Source organism: Phodopus roborovskii, unplaced genomic scaffold (genome assembly GCF_943737965.1).
Source record: "Phodopus roborovskii unplaced genomic scaffold, PHOROB, whole genome shotgun sequence".
NCBI lineage: Eukaryota > Metazoa > Chordata > Mammalia > Rodentia > Cricetidae > Phodopus > Phodopus roborovskii.
Genome location: NW_026126409.1, coordinates 33702333 through 33721405, shown reverse-complemented (window position 1 = coordinate 33721405; position 19073 = coordinate 33702333). Strand labels below are relative to the sequence as shown.

Below are 19073 nucleotides of genomic sequence, written 5' to 3'. Positions count from 1 at the left end.
ATAAATATACTTACTATGGAAATGCTGTTGAAGCAGGAGCTAAAACTGGAGGATTCTTCCAGAACTCATCCAAAAGACTTTGAACAATTTTTCCAAGATCTGAGTGCATTGTAAACTGAAATTAACAGTAATACATAATGATAAAAAAATCCTCTCAAAACAAGATGACAAAATTTCATGGGAACAGATGTCATTTGAAACCAATGTTTGCACACAAGAATAAACAGAAAAGAGGGCTGGAGTGATGGCTCAGTGGGTAAGAGCACTTAATGTTTTGCAGAGGACCCAGGTTCAGTTCCTAGTACCTACGTGGCCGCTCATAACCTCTGTAACTTCAGTTCTAGGTGATGTGATGCTCTCCTCTGGCCTCTGTGGGCACTGTACACATGTGGTGCACTTACATGTAAGCACAACAGTAATACACATAAAATAAAAATAATAGAAAAGCAAAGAGCACCGTGTCAACATACTGAAAATCCATGACTTGCAACACTTTCTTATGGAATCATAAGTATTTGGTAATTAACAAATCAGGTTAAAACTCTATTCAATCAATAATAGAGCTAAAATACTCTCATACTTCACAATTTACAATAATTTGATTGTTCAGAGATATATTTAAGTTACATTAATCATTGTCACATTAATCTTGACACATTAATCAACTACACTAAATCCAAAAACTTCAGTCATAGGTTTAAGTAAATAGTACTGTCTAAGGAAGCTTTTAAGATTATTAATTTCTAAATGAAAATTTCAGTTCATTTTAGATTTATAGACTAATAAAAATGTAATAAATGTATTAGATTATTCTGAAATAAACTGCAGTATATACATACATTGCTTACTAATGGCGAGGTAACATATAATCCTTGATTATCCATTAAGTGATGTCTTATTGGTGGATAAACACTAATCACTGGTTTTTCCTGAGGAAATTGTGGAGGAAGTAATCTAGTAAAGGAATAACACAAACACACACACACAAAAAAAAAACACAAACAGATGAAAAATATATATATATATCATGTGACTTCATAATCCTAAAACAAAGTTACTTAGAAGCAAATTAAACTTTCACATTGACTTACATGGATTAATTCTTTAGTGACAAGTGCTTTATTATAGAGATATTTAGCAGACTTGAAATATATAAAAGACTATGTTTTGGCAATAAAATAACATAATAATTCAATGAAATATTCTTTTTTAACATGGAATGTGGGATCCATAGATTACAAAACTGTCTTTTCAGGATGTCAATGAATTGATTTCAAAGGTAATATAACTTGCTGAATGAAAATCTCAGCTAAAACTTAGATTGTACACTTATACAACAAATCATACAAAACTCATATGGCTATTTAGTGGATTATGGCTTTGGCTCTGGCTGTGTGTGTGTGTGTGTGTGTGTGTGTGTGTGTGTGTGTTTTACTTGTGAAATCCTACCTAGAATTACCTCAGCATGCATATACACCTAATGAGAAAAGGGATAAGAAAGCAAGTAACTAAGACTGAACTACTGTACTTGTCATCCAGCCTTCATTTATCAAATTCTTAAATTCTGTGCTAACCCTGTTCTCACAATGAAGAAAAATGATTTGGCTTTAAGTAAGAATAAAGAGCTCATAATTGAAAAAAAAATCTAACCTTTTAAGTATTATCAAATTAAGGTTAGTTTATGAAATATTTTAATAAAGTTTATTAAATGTAGAACTCTATTTTCCAAGTTTTGAAAACTCAGAATATTTCCCATTAAGTTTTTCTGCTCATGTATTGGCTAAGAAAAGTACTTCTTAATAGCATTATCAAAAAACTGGATTTTGACACTCTGAGTTCGAGACCAGCCCTGGTCTACAAAGTTATGGTGGAACCCTGTTTCGAAAAATAAACAAATAAATAAATGAATTTTGTTGGACTCTCCTACCTAAATCTATATGGTCATTGGATGAGAAATAAAATGAATTCATTTATATTGCTGAAGGTTTTATTTTTTCTTGTTTTTATAGCTCAAGAATGTTAAATTAGTTTGCAAAAGGGGCAATAAGTGACCTTTGAAACCAGACAATGGATTCATGTCACAGCCATTTATTATAAGTCTATAATATATCCTAATTTGTAAGGCTACTATATAGATTCATAAAGGTCATATTTGTCAGGTTAAATACTTTAATTCTTGTCAGAGCTATATATCTATCCTTTGATTTGTTCAGAGAACTAGAATTTAATAAGACCCCCGGTATCCATGTGCTAAGCAATGAGCTTTTATTTCACTAAAATGAGCACTATTTTAGCATTATAGTTACTATGAATAAGTTGATTTAAACAGCTTATGTCTGATATTAACTAAGAGTCAAAACAAAAAAGTTAGTTCCTATTACATAAAATACAGATTATAATTCTATTCACACATTAATATTGTCTGGCTATTAAGACATAAAGAAAAACTAAAAACAAATTCACAAAAATTAGAAAAGAATTCTACTTACATATTAATGTTAATTGTTAGGTTGTTTACTGTGAATGGCAATCTGTATTCTACATCTTTTTGTATTTCAGCTATACTGTAAGAGAAAATTTGGAAAAGACATAAAAAGAAATCAATCTATAAAACTGTTAATATCAAACCAAATTCTATAGCTTATAAATTTTTCAGGTTTAATTACATTTCAATAGCTGATATAATTCACATCTAGAGAGAAAATTACCATAGTTGGAATTATCAAATATGCAGGCAATAATATTCTGAAATATCCAAAGGGTAAGGAAAGGACGCTGAGGAATACATACAAGGAACACTCAGATTAATCTTAGACTGATTTAATATAATTGCATCAATTTATCATTAGTAGAAATACCTGCAAGCCTTCTGGGTAAGTATTTGATTCTACTCTGCCACAATCCAGTTTTACAGGTAACTGGGGATGCCTGGGTCTTAAGAGCTTAAACCAAGAAGTCCCAATTAATGTGTCTTGGTGTGGCAAGACAACAGCTGCTGGCTGCTTTCCACTTTTCCTCCTCTTCCCCCAAATAACCTGTTCTTATTCTGGGTAGCCATACTCGAAAGCCAAACTCTTTCTTATAAACTAGACTTTATGTCCAATCCAGTAAAAATATAAGTTAGTAGAGGAGTGGATTGGAAGCTGCTTACAATGCAACTACAACTACTAAGAGCTCTTTCTACCTTCCTGGCCTTCTTTCTACTCCCTGTCTAGATAGATGCCAGGCTTGCACAGTAATAGCCATTTTGAGGCATCCTATGAATGGTTGGTGGGCAACACACAGCAATGAAACAACTAGCTAGGGTCCTTGATAAGTATGCAATTGCTAGATTCTTGGTTTTGTTTGCTTGTTTGTTTTGTTTTGTTTGAGAGAAGGCTTACTACATGTAGCCTTGACTGACCTGAAACTCCCAATGAAGCCCAGGCTCCTCTTTACCTCAAAGAAGTCCATCTGCCCCTGCCTCCCAAGTGTCACCATGCCTGGCTTAAATTTATTTTATGTGAGAGCAAAATAAGCTTTTATCTTGTTTGAGTTCCTACTTTGGGAGTCTTTGTTAACATTCTCAGAGCAGAGCTCCCAATATAAAGCCCTTCTAATTTGACAGCCTACAAGCTCAAATCTAAGCAATACGAAGCTTTGGGAGTGCACTTAAATGTTAACATTTCTACTGGTTCTAAACGGGGCACACAAAGTAGTACTCAATCACTGACACAGTAGAGGACATTTAGTATTCACCAGTGTTTGAAAGTCCTAGCAAATGCATGATGATTTATTTCCTGTTCATTTTAGAAAGGTTATTTATTTTCCTCATTTTTGGACTATTGTATTTTCTAGCCTTTAATAAAAACCTGCCCTCTCAAACATGTAACTCTTAAATACTTTGAAAGGTTCTAAGTGTTGTTGTCTTAGTTATTTTTCTATTGCTGTGAAGCACCAGCATGACCAAGTCAAGTTACAAAAGAAAGCAATTAATGGAGACTTGTTCACAGCTTCAGTGGGCTAGCCCTTGACCACCATGGCAGGGAGGATGGCAGCAGGCAGGTATTAGCTTTAGCTGAGAGCTTACATCTGATCCACAGGCAGGAGGGAGAGAGACTGAGCCTGGCATGAGCTTTTGAAACCTCAAAGCCCTCCTCCAGTGCCAGACTTCCTACAAGACCACACCTCCTAACTCTTCCAAAACAGTTCCACCAAATGGGGGGGCTGGGCATGCACGTATGTGATTCTATGGGAGCATTTTATTCAAACCACTACAGCTGGAATGGAGCTATGGCGAATCCTAGATGTAAATAAGTTTTTTCCTCTAATGCCCTATGGAATGTGGCTATCAATGACAAGAAATAGCTAAGAAATTCAAAGATTACTTTTTTCCTTCAGTAAGTAGCATGTGTAGCACCTTCCAGCAGTATGAAAGCTAAGCATAAGGGACAAAAGAATCAGCTTGAATTTTCCTTGTTCTGTGACCCAAGTATATGGTGTCTTCAGCAACAGGGATTGGGAGCAGGGTGATCCAATGCTTTTCCTGATGCTCTGCTACATGGAGAAGGAATGTAGTTCCCTGTCTAAAACCAGAATATGTCTGGCAAGCCTAGTAATGGCCTGAAGCTAGGGCCTCAGGGGAGCACTAACTTCTAATCCTGGGAAACTAACTTCTCCCCCAAAGAGCTATGGTTATCAGTCCCAAGGCTACTGTGTGTTCAGTCTGTGACACACTTGAGATACCCTGAGTTCCTTTTTACAACACTGCTCAATTAGCTTCCTACTGACTTCACTCTGTTGTATGATAGCTTTCTGCTGACTCTACCACTTTCCCCCCTGCAAACTGTATATAAGATGCATACTTCTTAATAAACTTGCTTGGCACAAGACATCAGATTATGCAAGACTTCCTGACCCCAAGTTTCCTGTCTTCTTTATTTTTTCATCCCAGGTCCATCTACTCACAGACCTGTCACTGAAGAACAGCCTGATGGTCCAGGCTGATAGGGTTTTAGCATGGATTATGGTCAAAAGAGAAAAGTAATCATCAATCTTATCCATCTGTGAACCCTGCATGCTGAAATAATGACTGACTGGCAAGGCTTGTGCACTGCTACAATTTTGACACAAACATAATGGGAAAACTTACCACTTTCTGATTGTATTACTGTGCTCTCCACAACATGATACCCATACCTACCACCATTACAGGGACAAGAATCTGCAACTAAACAGGTCATAGGTGTAGGGGAGAACAGTTGAGTGACATGGAAGTAAACTGTGACTTACTGTTATAGGTATATATTGATGTATCTCTCAAACTTCATCAGAAGAGCTTCCATTTGTACTACATTGTAATTAAGAAAGAGACCTACAACTGACCAAGGTACAGAAAATAAAAGGCTAAGGAATGGAATGCTCAGTCCAAAATGGGACATCTGTATCAAATCCTCTCCTCCCAAGGCTCATTGTGAAAGAGGAGTAAAAGAGACCTGAAGAGTCAGAGGTGATTGATAAATACAAGGAAGCAATATTCTCCAGACATGAAAAGGCAGCTATACATATGAACTCACAGTAATTGTGACAACATGCACAAACCATATGCAAGCTTAAGTAAGACCAAATACTAGCATGAAGAGGGGAGGTGGACACCTAATCCCACTGGCTGGGTGAGGAACTACTGGCAATCATAGCCGCTGGAAGAGGGAGAGTTAGCTTTCTTTAAAAGTGTCGCCTCTTGGTTAATCATGCTCTCTCTGGTGGAAGGCCACACATCCAAGAATATACAGATAGCACAAACTGAATTTGATGAGAGAAATAATAAAATAAAAAGAGGGCACAAAGTTGAGTGGGTAGAGAAGGGAAGAAGTATAGAGGAAATAAATACAATCAAAATACACAGTGTGACACTCTCAAATAGGAAATAGCTAAGCTGGATTCAAGAAGATGATCAGTGCCAGGATTTTCATGATTCTTATGAAAGCTTCTCTTGGGGACTGGGTTTAGGATGACCCCTTCCTCCACTGAATGGATGCCTAACTTCCTTTATTCCTCTACAGTACCAAGATGTCACCGCACAAGGAATGAATAATGAATCTTCTACCAGTTCACATCAACCAGAGCATCTTAGTGACTGAAAGCAAGGCTTATTACAGACAGACTTCCTGAGTTCAAATCCCACATACACCATTTTACTTGGTGTGGTGGTTTAAATAAGAATGGCCCCATAGGCTCATATATTTGAATGCTTAGTCATCAAAAGCAGAACACTTTGAGAAGGATTAGGAAGTGTAGCATTGTTTGGGCAGGTGTGGCCTTGTTGGAGAAAAGTGTGTCACTGGAGGTGGGATCTGAGGTTTCAAATGTCCATGCTGGGCCCGGTTTTCTCACTTGGCCTGTGGATCATGACATAGCTTTCTGCTACTGCTCCAGTACAATGCATGTTTGTATGATGATAAATAACTAAACCTTGAAACTGTAAGCAAGTTTCCAATTAAATGTTTTCTTCTGAAAGAGTTGCCTTGGTCATAAGTGTACCTTCACAGAAATAACAGTGACTAAAACATCTGAATTTGGATAAGCAAGTTCTTGAACCTTTTCTTTTTCTAATGAGAGATGGTTATTTATAGTAAAAGTATCCACCTGCCTTGTGATGTTGTTTGATTAAGCAAGATCATATATGCAAAGGCTTCAGAAGCTTACAAGACAAATAACTGCTTAATGTGTTAGGTGTTATTTTTTTAAAAAAGCATTTAGAAAATTCACCTGAGTTGTCCTTCTCAGACTTGTGGCAATAAAATTTTAAGTCACTAAGATTTTCAGGCGCTGCCTAAATTTCTATTAAAAACAAAACAAAACAAAACAAAACAAAAAAGAATCATAGGAAACATTAAAACACAAGCTGCCAAGGGAGCAATCAGCAGCCTGCCCAGCTGTGACACATATGAACCATAATACTGACCAGCATGGCAAAATACCCACGAGTGCAACAGAGGCATTCATATCCTGGCATTAAACAACAGCTGTCTAATTGAACCTAAGGCCTGCTCAATACAAGGGAGACTGTGCCTGGTACTGGAAACCTGGCAACTACCAGCATTAGTAATGTCACAGGTCTCAGTGAAGAACCTACTACCTCTACTTTACTAAGCCAGGATAATTACTAATTACATTCTAAATACTCATCTTCATACCCACACATGAGTGTAGCTCTCACCCCTCATCAAAGAAGCTTCTCTTTACAACAGACAAAGACTATTAGAGAAAACTGGAACTGGTCAAAATGCAGGAACAAATGATCATGGGGTACCCTGCCCAAATGGACATATCTATAACACAACCCCTGCACCTCAAGCTCGGGGGAAGTCATGGAAGTAGGAGAGCAGGATGACTGTGAGAGTCAGAGGACCAGAAAATCTGCTGTGAGGTTGTATCTCTTAGAACTGACAGAAATGCTTCACTCATAATGCGGTGACAAGAAGTAATAAGAACAACACGAATACACATGCTAATGTAAGGGGAAAACTCACAGTCCATCCCCACCCCCACCACTCAGACAAAGAACTATACACAACCAAGGACTACTGAGATTAGGAGAATTAGTCTTTGCCAGGAATGAGCTCCTTAGCTGGTTACCCAAAACCAAGTGGACAACACACACACAGAACTCATTGGTTGTATTTACATATTTATGAGCAAATGCATATAAATTATGTAACAATAACAAAAGAGGTCATACATTTGATGGCGAGAGCAAGGCAGAGACATAGGAAGGGCCAAGAGGAGAAAAGTTAAGGGTAGAAATGACGCAAAAAAATCCAATTTTGGAATCATTTCTTCCACTATTCATTCTAGTTGTTCATTAGAATTTCTGAAAAGCTGTTTTTTATAACAAGGTATGGAATATAACATAAAGTAATACTTTTGTTATTAATGAGAAGTGAACTTGTTAATCAAGGCAAATAATAATGCATATTTCCAGGTACATTATATAAAATAGCAGGCAGATATCTAATTACTCTACTTAATTAAACAAGACCAGGCTAGCCTTGAACTCAGAGATCCACCCTGTCTCTGCCTCCCAAGTGCTGGAATTAAAGGCACGCATCACCACTCTTGGCTGACATTTCCTACACTAATAACTCTATTCTCAACGGGAAATTTCAGTTAAGAGATTAATTATATTAACAACTTGGGACTTCTTATTACTAAGGCAACTACTACTATAACTATTTAATATCTTCTACATTTATATCCTTCTTAATGACAAAACCATAATTATATTGTACAATTTTATAACTTGCTTTTCATCACCCAACAATTTATTGTGATAGTCTAAATTCACATTAGTGGAGATATTACTTTACTATTTTAATGGCTGTGTAACATATGATCACTTATTCTCTTAACTATATTTTTTAAATTTTAATATAAATCATGCTATAATAAGCATTCTCATAACTACCTTCAGAATGACAGCCATACTAGTTACTGTGCTGGAGATCAAACCCAGGGTCTTGCATTTATTAGGCAGTGCCCCACTATTAAAGTTTTGCTTCAGTGTCTCTAAATAGTTGGAGTTATATAAACTTAGAACAGTGGTTCTAACCTTCCTAACTCTAAATCTCTTTAATACAGTTCCTCGTGTTGTGGGGACCTGACCATAAATTACTTCCATTGCTATAGTTTTGGTATATATTGTATATACCAAATATGTAAGTAATATATTGCTATATATTACTTCCTAACTATAGTTTTACTGCTGTTATGAACTGTAATATGAATATCTGATATGCAGGACAGCTGACATGCATTCTCTGTGAAAGGGCTGTTTCACCCCAAAGGAAATGTGACCCACAGGTTGAGAACTGCTAATCTAGACTATAAAATGTTTGGGCTTGGAGAGATGGTTTAATAGTTAAGAGGTCCTGTAGAGGACCTAAGTTCAGTTCCCAGCACCCACATGGCAGCTCACAGTTTTCTGTAACTCTAAATTCTAAAGATCCAATGCCTTCTTTTTCACCTTGAGCACCATGCATACACAGGATGCACTTACATGCATGTAGGCAAAACACTCATACACAAAAATCTACACTGTTTTTAACTTCTGTGAATCAGAGTATATAATTGGCCTCACAGTTTTGGTAGTCCCTAAAACTTGAATCCAAAACACAAATTAGTTATGCTCAAAAGTTACTTTTAAAAAAAATAATCATTCATTGTTTGGCTTCTATTTATTAACAAGGATTTCCCCAAATATACAGTAAAACTGAACAGGTACTATGTATCCAGCAATTTTCAAGAAACGGGGAATACTCAAATGGCTATGTCTCTTAAGGAGCACACAGCTTTGAGAAGATACCATGAATAATCCCACAGCACTGGGAAATGGGAAATTCAGATTATTCATAGATAAACCTTTCAAAAGGTTCAGACACATTTCCTTTCCTAACTAAATCTCAAAAAAAAAAAAAAAAAAAAAAAACACTGAAAGAGTTCTAGAAAGTTAATCAGTAACAGCACTGAAAAGCAAATACTACCATAAGCAGACAAGAAAATCCTAGGATGCCTGCATGGTAAAAGACAAAAGGCAGGAAGGTAGTGAGTGACTGTAATCTCAGCACTTGGGATTCAGAAGCAGGAGCATCCACAGTCAAGGCCAGCTTGGTCTACATAGTGAGCTCCAGGCTAGATGACTACACCGTGAGACTTTATAAAAAGGATAAGAGATGAGATTCAATTGAAAGGAGAGAAAAATAACGTACTTTACTCCCAAATATGAGCAATGCAAAGTGAGGAGCAATGTAAGGGTTCTCCAAGTCCTAGGACCCAACCAATGCAAATCAAGAGTATGCAGAGATAGGGAAGGTTTTTTCTCTCTTTTTCCTGCTTGTTCCAATGTAAACAACAGAGATGACTGCATTGAGAATAACATGGTGAGATAGACTTCAAGAAGCTGAAAAGGCAAAATGACAGTGCTGTAGGAAGTTATTGACTCTTGCCTTGTATAGAACTAGTTATTCTTTTCCCTCTGTTTCCAGATAAAGTAACCACAAACAAGTAGAAAGAAGTCACAAAAACAGAAATAAGAACATCAGAAAGCTTTCAAAAATAAAATTAGAAGGGAAGTACCCAACTCAACAAAGCAGAAAAGAAAAACACTCAAGGAACAACAAGTAGCAGACTTCCAATATGTATGATTAATATCTTCAGAAAAAAATTAATAAGCATGTACATACATTTGCATATACATACAGTTGATGTGAAAACGAAAAACCAAGAAACTGAAATTTTAAAGCAAATAGCTCAAATAAATGGTCTGTGTTGTTTGGAAAATGCTTTATCCTAAATCAGTCTGTTGGAAAATGGCGATGTAAGAAACTCTAATGTTAACTGCTTGATCTTGTTTGTTTTCAAGAGCTATGTGCCACTTATTTCATAATATCTTTCAGTAATGTTCTAAAGGACAGACAGAATAATAACCAAGACTATGGGAAGAGCTGTAGAAACACAGAGGAAACCTGGTAGAGAACGGGGGGGGGGGGGGGGGGAAGACATCATCTTAGTACATTTAAAAGTCAACTAAGACTTAGCAACTAGGGAAAAGGAATCCAAGAACAAACTCTTGAAAAAAAAACCAGATGCAAAAAAAAAAAAAAAAAAAGAAAAAACCAAAAACAAAAAACAAAACATGGTACCTGCTCCAGTTTGGACCTGAAATGTTCTCCAAAGGCCTATGTGACAAAGGCTTGGTCCCCATATTGGGGGGACTGCTGGGAAGGAGGGAAGCTTATAAGGTGGCCCAGTAAGTGAAGGATTTAGGTTCCTAGAAGCCCAGCCCTTAAAGAGGATTATAGGACCAGAGTCTCTTATTCTTATTTAACCTTGGTGTCCAGGGAGCAGTTGTTGCCATAATGTGTAGCCTCACCACAGGCAACCTAGTCAAAGGTTAATGTTCCTCTTTAACAACAAAACCCTTATTTGCTAAAAGTTTTTGTTTGTGCTTTTGAAAAAAAGATCCCTAGTGCATGGAGCCCATTCCTCTCAGCCTAGATACAGGGGGAAGGGCCTCAGTCCGGTCCCAAATGATGTGACAAGACTTCAATGATCCCCCAAGGGAGGACTCATGCTCCCTGAGGAGTGGTTGGGGAGAAGGGGCAGAAAGGAAGTTGACAGGAGGGAGAGGGAATTGGGATTGGTATGTAAAATAAGATTGTTTTTAATTTAAATAGAAAATTAATCTTAAAAACTTATTAAAAAAAAAAAAAAAAAAAAAGGACAGGAGAGCATGTTTCTGCCTCTGCCTGTTGAGAGCTGGGCCTGCCACCATGTGTGGCAGCTTTTGGCTACACCTTTAAACATGCTCCTTTTCTGGCTAGTCTCAAATTTTCCACATCTGTCTTCCAATTTTGTTTGCTCTCAATAGCAACTGCTGCCTGAATGCTGAGCTGTTCTGAAATTTCCTGCATCAAAAGAAAAACTACTCCATTAGCCTTGCGCTTAGCTTCCCACAAAGTCTCCAGAAAGATGGAATGCAGCCAGTTTCTGCTTGGTGATGGCCTCTGGTCAGTTATCCCGTAGTTTTTTACCTCATCAGCATGACTTCTACTGTTTGCATTCATTTCTCTTATCACTAGTCTGGTGCCTACCAGGATTGCCCATTAAGCTCTCTCTACAGCATCCCAGGCTTCCCCATGCCCTTGCTCCTAACCAGTGCCAGTGGTGTTTTCACATCGTCTCAGAACGGCCACAGCAAAAACTCTACTCCCTACCAGTTTTCTGTGTTTTTCATCTTTTACAAACTGAAACAAATACCTATGGTATATCAACTTATAAACAGAAAAAGAAAAAAAAAAAAAAAAGCTTAATTTTGGCTTAGTTGTTGAGATTTCGTCCATGGATGGCTGACCCTTTGGGGGAAGGCCTATGGTGAACTCAGCAGCATTTCATGGCACCAGCAAATTCACTCTGGTCTGCATGCAGGAGACACAGAAAGGGCTGGAGTCCCATAAGCCCCTCTGCAGGCTAAAGGATACACCACAGACTTTTAAAATGCACACAGATCTTTCTTTGAGGCATTCTAGGTCCAAACTATAACAGAACTTGAGTTGTTAGACTATATTTACAAAATATTTTCTCAAATCATAATATACTTCATTATACAATATACCCTACAATTATAGCTTTTAATTCCTTCTTATAGACTATGTACCTCAATGGACCAAACTTAATTACGGGATTGTTCAACATACATAATCTAGTTTACTACTGCATAAATCAAAGACCATTTATAGAGCATTTTGTACAATTTTTTAGTTTCAACAGACCAAAGCACATCAGATTCTTATAGGTGCATATACTCACATATACAGGTGTGTGTGTGTGTGTGTGTGTGTGTGTGTGTGTGTGTGCGTGTGCACGCGCGTGTGTGTTTGGGCAGGTGTGTGGGTAGAGGACAGAGGAGGATTTGGGGCATCCTACTCTAATATTCTCCATCTTATTCCGTTGAGGCTTTCTTAATGAATGTGGAGATCAACTGCTGGCCAGAAAATCCCCGTGAGCCTCCTGCCTCTGCCTCCTGCTTTGTAAAAAGTGGGTGCTATATTGAACATAGTTCCTCATGCTTGTACAGCAAGGGTTCTGACCCACTGACCCATCTCCTCATCCATCTTATAGAACTTTTTATTACAACAAGTTAATCTCAAATACCCATAGTAGCTAGATAATGCATGTGAATACACAGGTGCTTGTACAACAGAGAATAGCAAACTGGAAAGTGGGTCTTCTAGCATGGAGACATGTACTCTATCCTTGAAGCAAATGTTGCTATATAGATTAATGCAAGATCTTTCCAGATGTTTCTATTTTAAAAAGAAAAGTTAGAGAAATCATGATGGGGGTGGGGTAGACTTTATGTTAATTTTGCTGCTCTAAAAATTAAAGACTATTTTAAAAATTTGGAAATTTGGACATTTTATGAATTCTTTAATAAAAATAACAGAGTAAGTAAAAAGACAATATACATTATCTTCTCATTCCAATTTGTTAGTCCTATGAACTGAGAGTAAAACCTCTAAGAAAACTTAACTCAGAAACTAGTGAGTTGAAGGGTGAAAGCTTTACACTATGAACAAAGAATAAAGCTTTAAGTACTACTTTTGAGTAGTAAGCTTTTGAGCTTACTCTCCAGGGAAGTTTTGAATAATCAAAAAGAACTGTTTGACATGTTTCAACTGATGGAACTGCTACGTGTGATGGGAAAGGGACACTGGATCCCATAACCAAGTCTCTATACAATGATTCTGCAATGTCTGAGACATTTTGTTTGATTACAACTAGGGGTGCTTTGGGTGTCTACTGGGTAGAGGTCTGGGATGCTTGTTAGCACTCTGAATGGAACGGACAGCACCTTTCTCCACAAAAAAGAGCAATCTGACCCTAAATTTGCTAGATTTCAGAAACTGAGATCCATGTGTGCATAGTCAAACCTCACACTCCCATCTATAAAGGCAGCAGAATTGGACTTAGTAGCTAATAATAAACAAACAAACAGGACATGAAGTTGGACATAAATATGTGCTGGGGCGTCCTGAGGAAAGTTGGCAGAGTTGTGGGGGGGGGCATAGATATAAATCAAGACATATTGTATACATAAAGGACATTTTCAAAGGAAAAAAAAAAACTCTTTGATCCATGGAATGCTTAGCAAAACCAAAAGATGTTTTAAAAACTATGCTACAGTTTTGATACAGGTTTATATCTTGAATGTTTGCTAAAGGGCCATGAGCTCAAAGCTTGGGTTACAGCTGTGGTACTAACGAGAACCTTTAAGGAGGAAGGCCTTACAGAAGGAAGCTGCATAACTGAGGAAGCACATGAAGGAGATATTTGGGCTCTGATCTCTCATCTCTCTCTGCCTGCTAGCTGTCATAACAGAAGTAATTTCCTCTGCCATGCACTACTACCATGGTGTATTGCAAGACAGCCAACCACTGCTAAAGCCCTGAATTTTTGAAATCAAATAATTCTTCCCTCTTTTTTGTATGTGTCTGGGTAAACAATATGCACATGTATATGAAGGTAAACCTCTGATATTGTTCCTCAGGATAGCAGTGTACTTTGTTTTTTGAGACAGGGCCTCTCTCCGAACCTGGAGCTTTCCTGAAGAGGTTAAGCTGACTAGCCAGTGAAGCACAGATCCCCCTCACCCACACCCCTAATACTGGGATTACACACATGTAGGAATCACTGTGCCCAGGCTTTTTATAGGGGTCCCAGAGATTGAACTTGAGTCCATTATCAACTGAGCTACCTCCTATACATCTTTCCTCTTTATAGGTCTGTTTATCTCAGGTGTTTTCTCAGTGACTTACACAGACACTATTACTTTTAAGACTATGAATAAAATAACAATGGCTATTGACAGAGCACTTCTTGCGTGTTAAATAACACAGCAGATTCTGTATCTTCCTAACACTTTATTAAACTCTTCTAAATAAGACACTTCACTTAAGAGTTAGCTAACTCTCCTGAATAGACTTGTTTGCTAAATGGAGAATCACCAGGAGGCCTGCCAAAGACAAGGTGTAGACTAAATTACGAAAGACGAATAAACAATCAGTTGGACAGAAGCATTTGGATCAGCAGTTATCGACCTGGGGGGTCATGACCCTTTTGCCAAATCTCTATCTCCCAAAATACAATTCACCCCAGTAGCAAAATTACTGTTATGAAATAGCAAGGATTGTATGGTTGGGGTCAGCATAACATGAGGAACTGTATTAAAGGGTGACAGAAGTAGAAAGGCTGAGAACCACTAGATTAAGAAGCAATGTTTTAGAAGTACTTATTCTAGAGAGTACAAAATGGAGTGTAATTTGGTTATGTGCCTACTATGAGACAGTTAATGTTTCCATTATTCAAATATCAATATGCTATAAGAGAGAGCTAGGGATGTAACTCGGTGGTACAGTACTAGCCTCACATGCTCAAGGCTCTGGCTTCTATCTCCTCAATCTCTCCATCCAGCACCTCCCCATCCCCCAGGTTTCACATATGAATCATAATTCCTAGCTTTATAGGCAGAAAAAAAGGAAACTTGGAAGAACTGAATGTTTTATTCAAATTATCAACATTTGTGCAGCCAGTATGTGTTAGAACCAGAATGGGAATCCAGGACAGTTTGATTACAAAGCTTCTATTCCTTTGTGCTCCCCCATAGGTCTAAAGTGCTCACATTCACATTTTCTGCCTTTAAGAATGTCATTACATTGAGGGGCTTGGGGAATGAACTGACTTTCTTGGTTTAGGGCAGGACATCAGACAATCAGTTCTTTCAGTTCTGCGATCATAAGACATAAGAAGACAGACCACCCAAGCTTGTTCGAGAAGTTAATGACCCATCTGTATCTACTGACTTCCTAGCTCAGAGAATCTTTGATAGGGAATCTATTATACAAAAGAACACAGTTCTGATATATGTCATCACAACCAACTTAAGACTCTTGTTGAACATGTAACAAAACAAGCACTCTGTTATTATATAACTATTATTAAAATGAATACAGAAGTCTTTTACCTGGGAGACACAGGTAAAGGTAATAAAGATGTCTGTATAACTTTAGATTTACATAACTAACTACAAATAATAATTACCACTCATAACATAGGTTGAGTTAGAGACAAAGAAATTTAATAAAGAGGTTAACTAACTTTAGTTCCTGAGAAAAAAGAGGTATGGTTAGAACAGTCACTGTTATCCTCTAACTGTATTTTTCTAAGTGTGGGTGCAGCACAGAGAAATTCTACTAAACAGCTTCCCAGACTAAGTGTTAGTCTGGTTAGTGAGGATAATCACAAACACAAGCTACTGAATAACAGGGTGAAAGTCACTTTATCGGTGAGGAATTACTTATCTTAAAGCTTAAGACTTAAACACTGCGTACCACAGAGGAAAGGAGACTCACTCCAGAGTTCGTTAAATTGGCAATAAAGTCTTGTCCTTCTATGTTACCACACTGTCAGCCTTCAATCATGGTCCAAATGAACACAATAATATCTAAAACACAAGACAGGCTTCTTCCTCTCATCTGTTGTTCTTCCCAGACAGCTCTTTATATTACTGAGAAAACCTGGACTTCCCTGACAATTGCTATTTACCAAGATGAAGTCAAAAGCCCTACTGTGTCTGGCATGGTGATATGTGCCTTAATTCAGCACTGTGAAAGCAGAAGCAGATGGCTCCTGTGAGATCAAGGCCAAAAAAAGAAAGAAAAAGAAAGATGACATGAAGAGGGATCCTCCTTCTGACAAAGAGGTGAGGGCATGAGTGGAGGCCATCATCCACTCATTATTTACACCTCCTGGGCTTGAAAGCACCTCCACTAAATCTATGTCCTACAGATTATTAAACAGAACAAAAACAGGTGTTCTTTAAAGAATTCAGAGAAGACAGACCTGGACAGGACAACAACAATGTTTTCTAAAGTAAACTTCAAGTAGAAGAACTTGTTTTCCTACAAATGAACTCATAAGTTTTAATTGCAACTATATAGTATGGTTATTATTATTTAGAAGATTAGCTCAGAGTCCAGTCTACATAACTTCTACTTTTCATTTTCATAGCAGTCATTATGCTTTGGTTAAACACTTTTAGTCTTCTAGTACAGTTTCCCATTTGTTCCTGCCAGGCATAAATAGCCATAAAATTAACCTAACTTTTTCAAGAAGTTAAGAATTTGTTAAAGTGTTTACAAACTTCTTAAAAGTTTAGAATTCTTCATATCTAATTTTTAAGTTTGAAATATTTCAATTAAATAAAACTTCAAGAACTTAAGTTTGGACATGTCACATATCCAAAATTTCTAGTTCAAAGATTAGCACCCATTCATCTAAGGATACTGACTGTTCTTCAATCAACTCCAGGACTCCTTCAATGAACAATTACTGTTTTATTATTTCTATTTGGAACCAAAGTACAAACATCAGAACACTTTCCTCATTTACTTAGCAGTTAAGAGATTCTAGTGTCTCAAAAGCTCTATCTCAGCCTCCAAGAACAAAAAATCACCGGAACAGAAAATAAAGCTAACAAATGATTCCATCAGTATTTCTGCAATAGTAATTCTGACAGTCTACAGTTTTCCAAGGTGACATTCTAAGAGGAAACCCTTTGTAATGTTTCTTAAAAGTTAGTCAGCTTATTTTGTAATATCTTGAAAGTATAGCTTTTATAGCAAAACCAAAACAAAACATTCAAAGGTTGACTTGTGTTGGGGTTCAGACACTGATACCCTACGTATAGCACTTGGGCATGCTGAGAACATTAAACTAAGGGAGACTTGAAGGCTTCCAAAAGCAAATTCTCCTTCTTAACTCTTGTCCCTTTTTTTTTTTTTTCTCTCAAAGTCATAGAAACAAGAATTCTTCTTCCTCAAGGATGATAAAAGAAACCTAATGCCTGAAAAGGCCACTCCTTCCTTGGAAAATATTCTTTCTGGAGGGGTTCTGTGAACAGGGTAGAAGGAACGCTACAAAGAGGTAGAGACAAACACAGGAAGATAGGCACCTGGTATGGTGGCATATACCTTTAATCCCATCACTTGAGAGGCAAAGTACAATACAGTCTGCTATGCAGAGAAAACTGACTGTAGATTATAACTTACTTGCTTGGGAAAAAAACTGACGTGTAATATAAAAATAACCCCTGATGGTGCATTCAATAACTCGGTGTCATTATCTCATGGATATATCTATGTATTACATAATACATTAAAACATATTACTTATTATAATGTGTATAATGTGACAAAGTTTTTGAAAGGCTGGAGTTTAACCACGTTGGCCTCTATACATAAAATTGGCTGTGGACCTGTTAATTGTAAAACTCATACATCATAAAATAATTCTGACATCTGAAAACCCTTGCCAGACAAGGGCAAATCTAACAGAAAAGGCTGAAGCGAACGATTTTACAAGAAAAAAAAATTCTTGAATTTCTAGTTTTGCTACAATAAACTAAGCAAACTTAAAAGGCAATGGATAATCCAGATAATGTATGTCAATTACTAAATGTGGAGCCCCAGTCAAGAAAGTGAGAGGTGAACAAAGGCCTAAGAGTTACAAGAAAGAGGTCAATGGAACAGGGGGAACCTTTAATTACAACTGAAAACCACTGTCTATCATCAGGACAGAGTTAACTGATGAAAACACTGGCTTCCCTTTCATTTGGTGTTGCAACAGTTTAATTTTCCATTTTGTGAAACTTGGGGATTATCCTTCCCAATTGTCTCTAGCTACGCATTAACATATTAACAAATCAAAAGCAATGCTACAATTAGGCGAATCTAAGGAAATGTTAGCGTGAGAGCTAGGGATACTAAAAACAGATCAAGAGAGATGATTCCGTTTTGTCAGTGGCGATGAGCAACTCGGGAGACGAGCTGAGCAGAGGTGGGGCACGACGCGCACACTCAAGCAGCAAGCAGGAAGAACTATCAACAGGAGGCAGCTGGAGGAGCTGTCTGCTGATCTGCACCGGTGTTTGCAGGCAGCCCAGCCCGCCCTCCCGCCCTCCTTTTCCCTGGGTCAAAGTCACCAGTCACCTGGAGTGGGAGTTCCGGAGCGACTCGATCAGCCGCTGTTTCTGCTGCTGCAGACTGGTGAGGCCGGCGGGGGACCCGGCCGCGGAGGACGACGCGCTCTTGGTCAGGGGAAAGAGCCAGCTCATCCTCCTCGGGTCCCGGCCCGAGGCCCTCCGCTTCAGGCCTGTTCCTCCTCGCTTAGGCGAGCCTTTCCCCGGCGACCGAGCACGGCCGGCGCGCAGGCGGCAGCGTCTTCCCCCACGCGCCGCGCTCGCGATTCCTCGGCTTGTCCGGCGGGACGCGCGCTTCCACGGGCCGGGGCGGCTGGGAAAGGGCAGCCCGCCTAGAGGACGGGCCCTCGGTCCGCTGGCACCCAATACCACCAGCCAGTCCGCCAGTCAGTTAGGCCCGCCGGCTGCCAGGAGCTCCGCAGCCCGACGTCCGTCACCTGCCTGCCCCGCCTCCCAAGTGCCCCGCCCCCTCGGCGCTCGCGTCATCATGCCGCGCCCT

At 38.4% G+C, this 19073-nt stretch overlaps 1 protein-coding gene across 2 annotated transcripts in view; it reads right to left on the bottom strand.

Moving 5' to 3' along the window:
• Vps37a (VPS37A subunit of ESCRT-I) overlaps positions 1-18967 on the bottom strand; it is a 38111-nt gene extending 19144 nt beyond the window's left edge. Inside the window, exons 1-4 of one of the 2 annotated variants that reach the window (XM_051182293.1) lie at positions 18585-18967; positions 2490-2564; positions 840-954; positions 15-115 (exon numbers count right to left, since the gene is read on the bottom strand). In XM_051182293.1, the coding sequence (XP_051038250.1) occupies positions 15-115; positions 840-954; positions 2490-2564; positions 18585-18709 (416 nt within the window). In that variant the 5' untranslated portion in view covers positions 18710-18967. The remainder of the gene's footprint in view (positions 1-14; positions 116-839; positions 955-2489; positions 2565-18584) is intronic. The other variant, XM_051182292.1, reaches the window with a different exon arrangement.
• Positions 18968-19073: the final 106 nt, after the last annotated feature.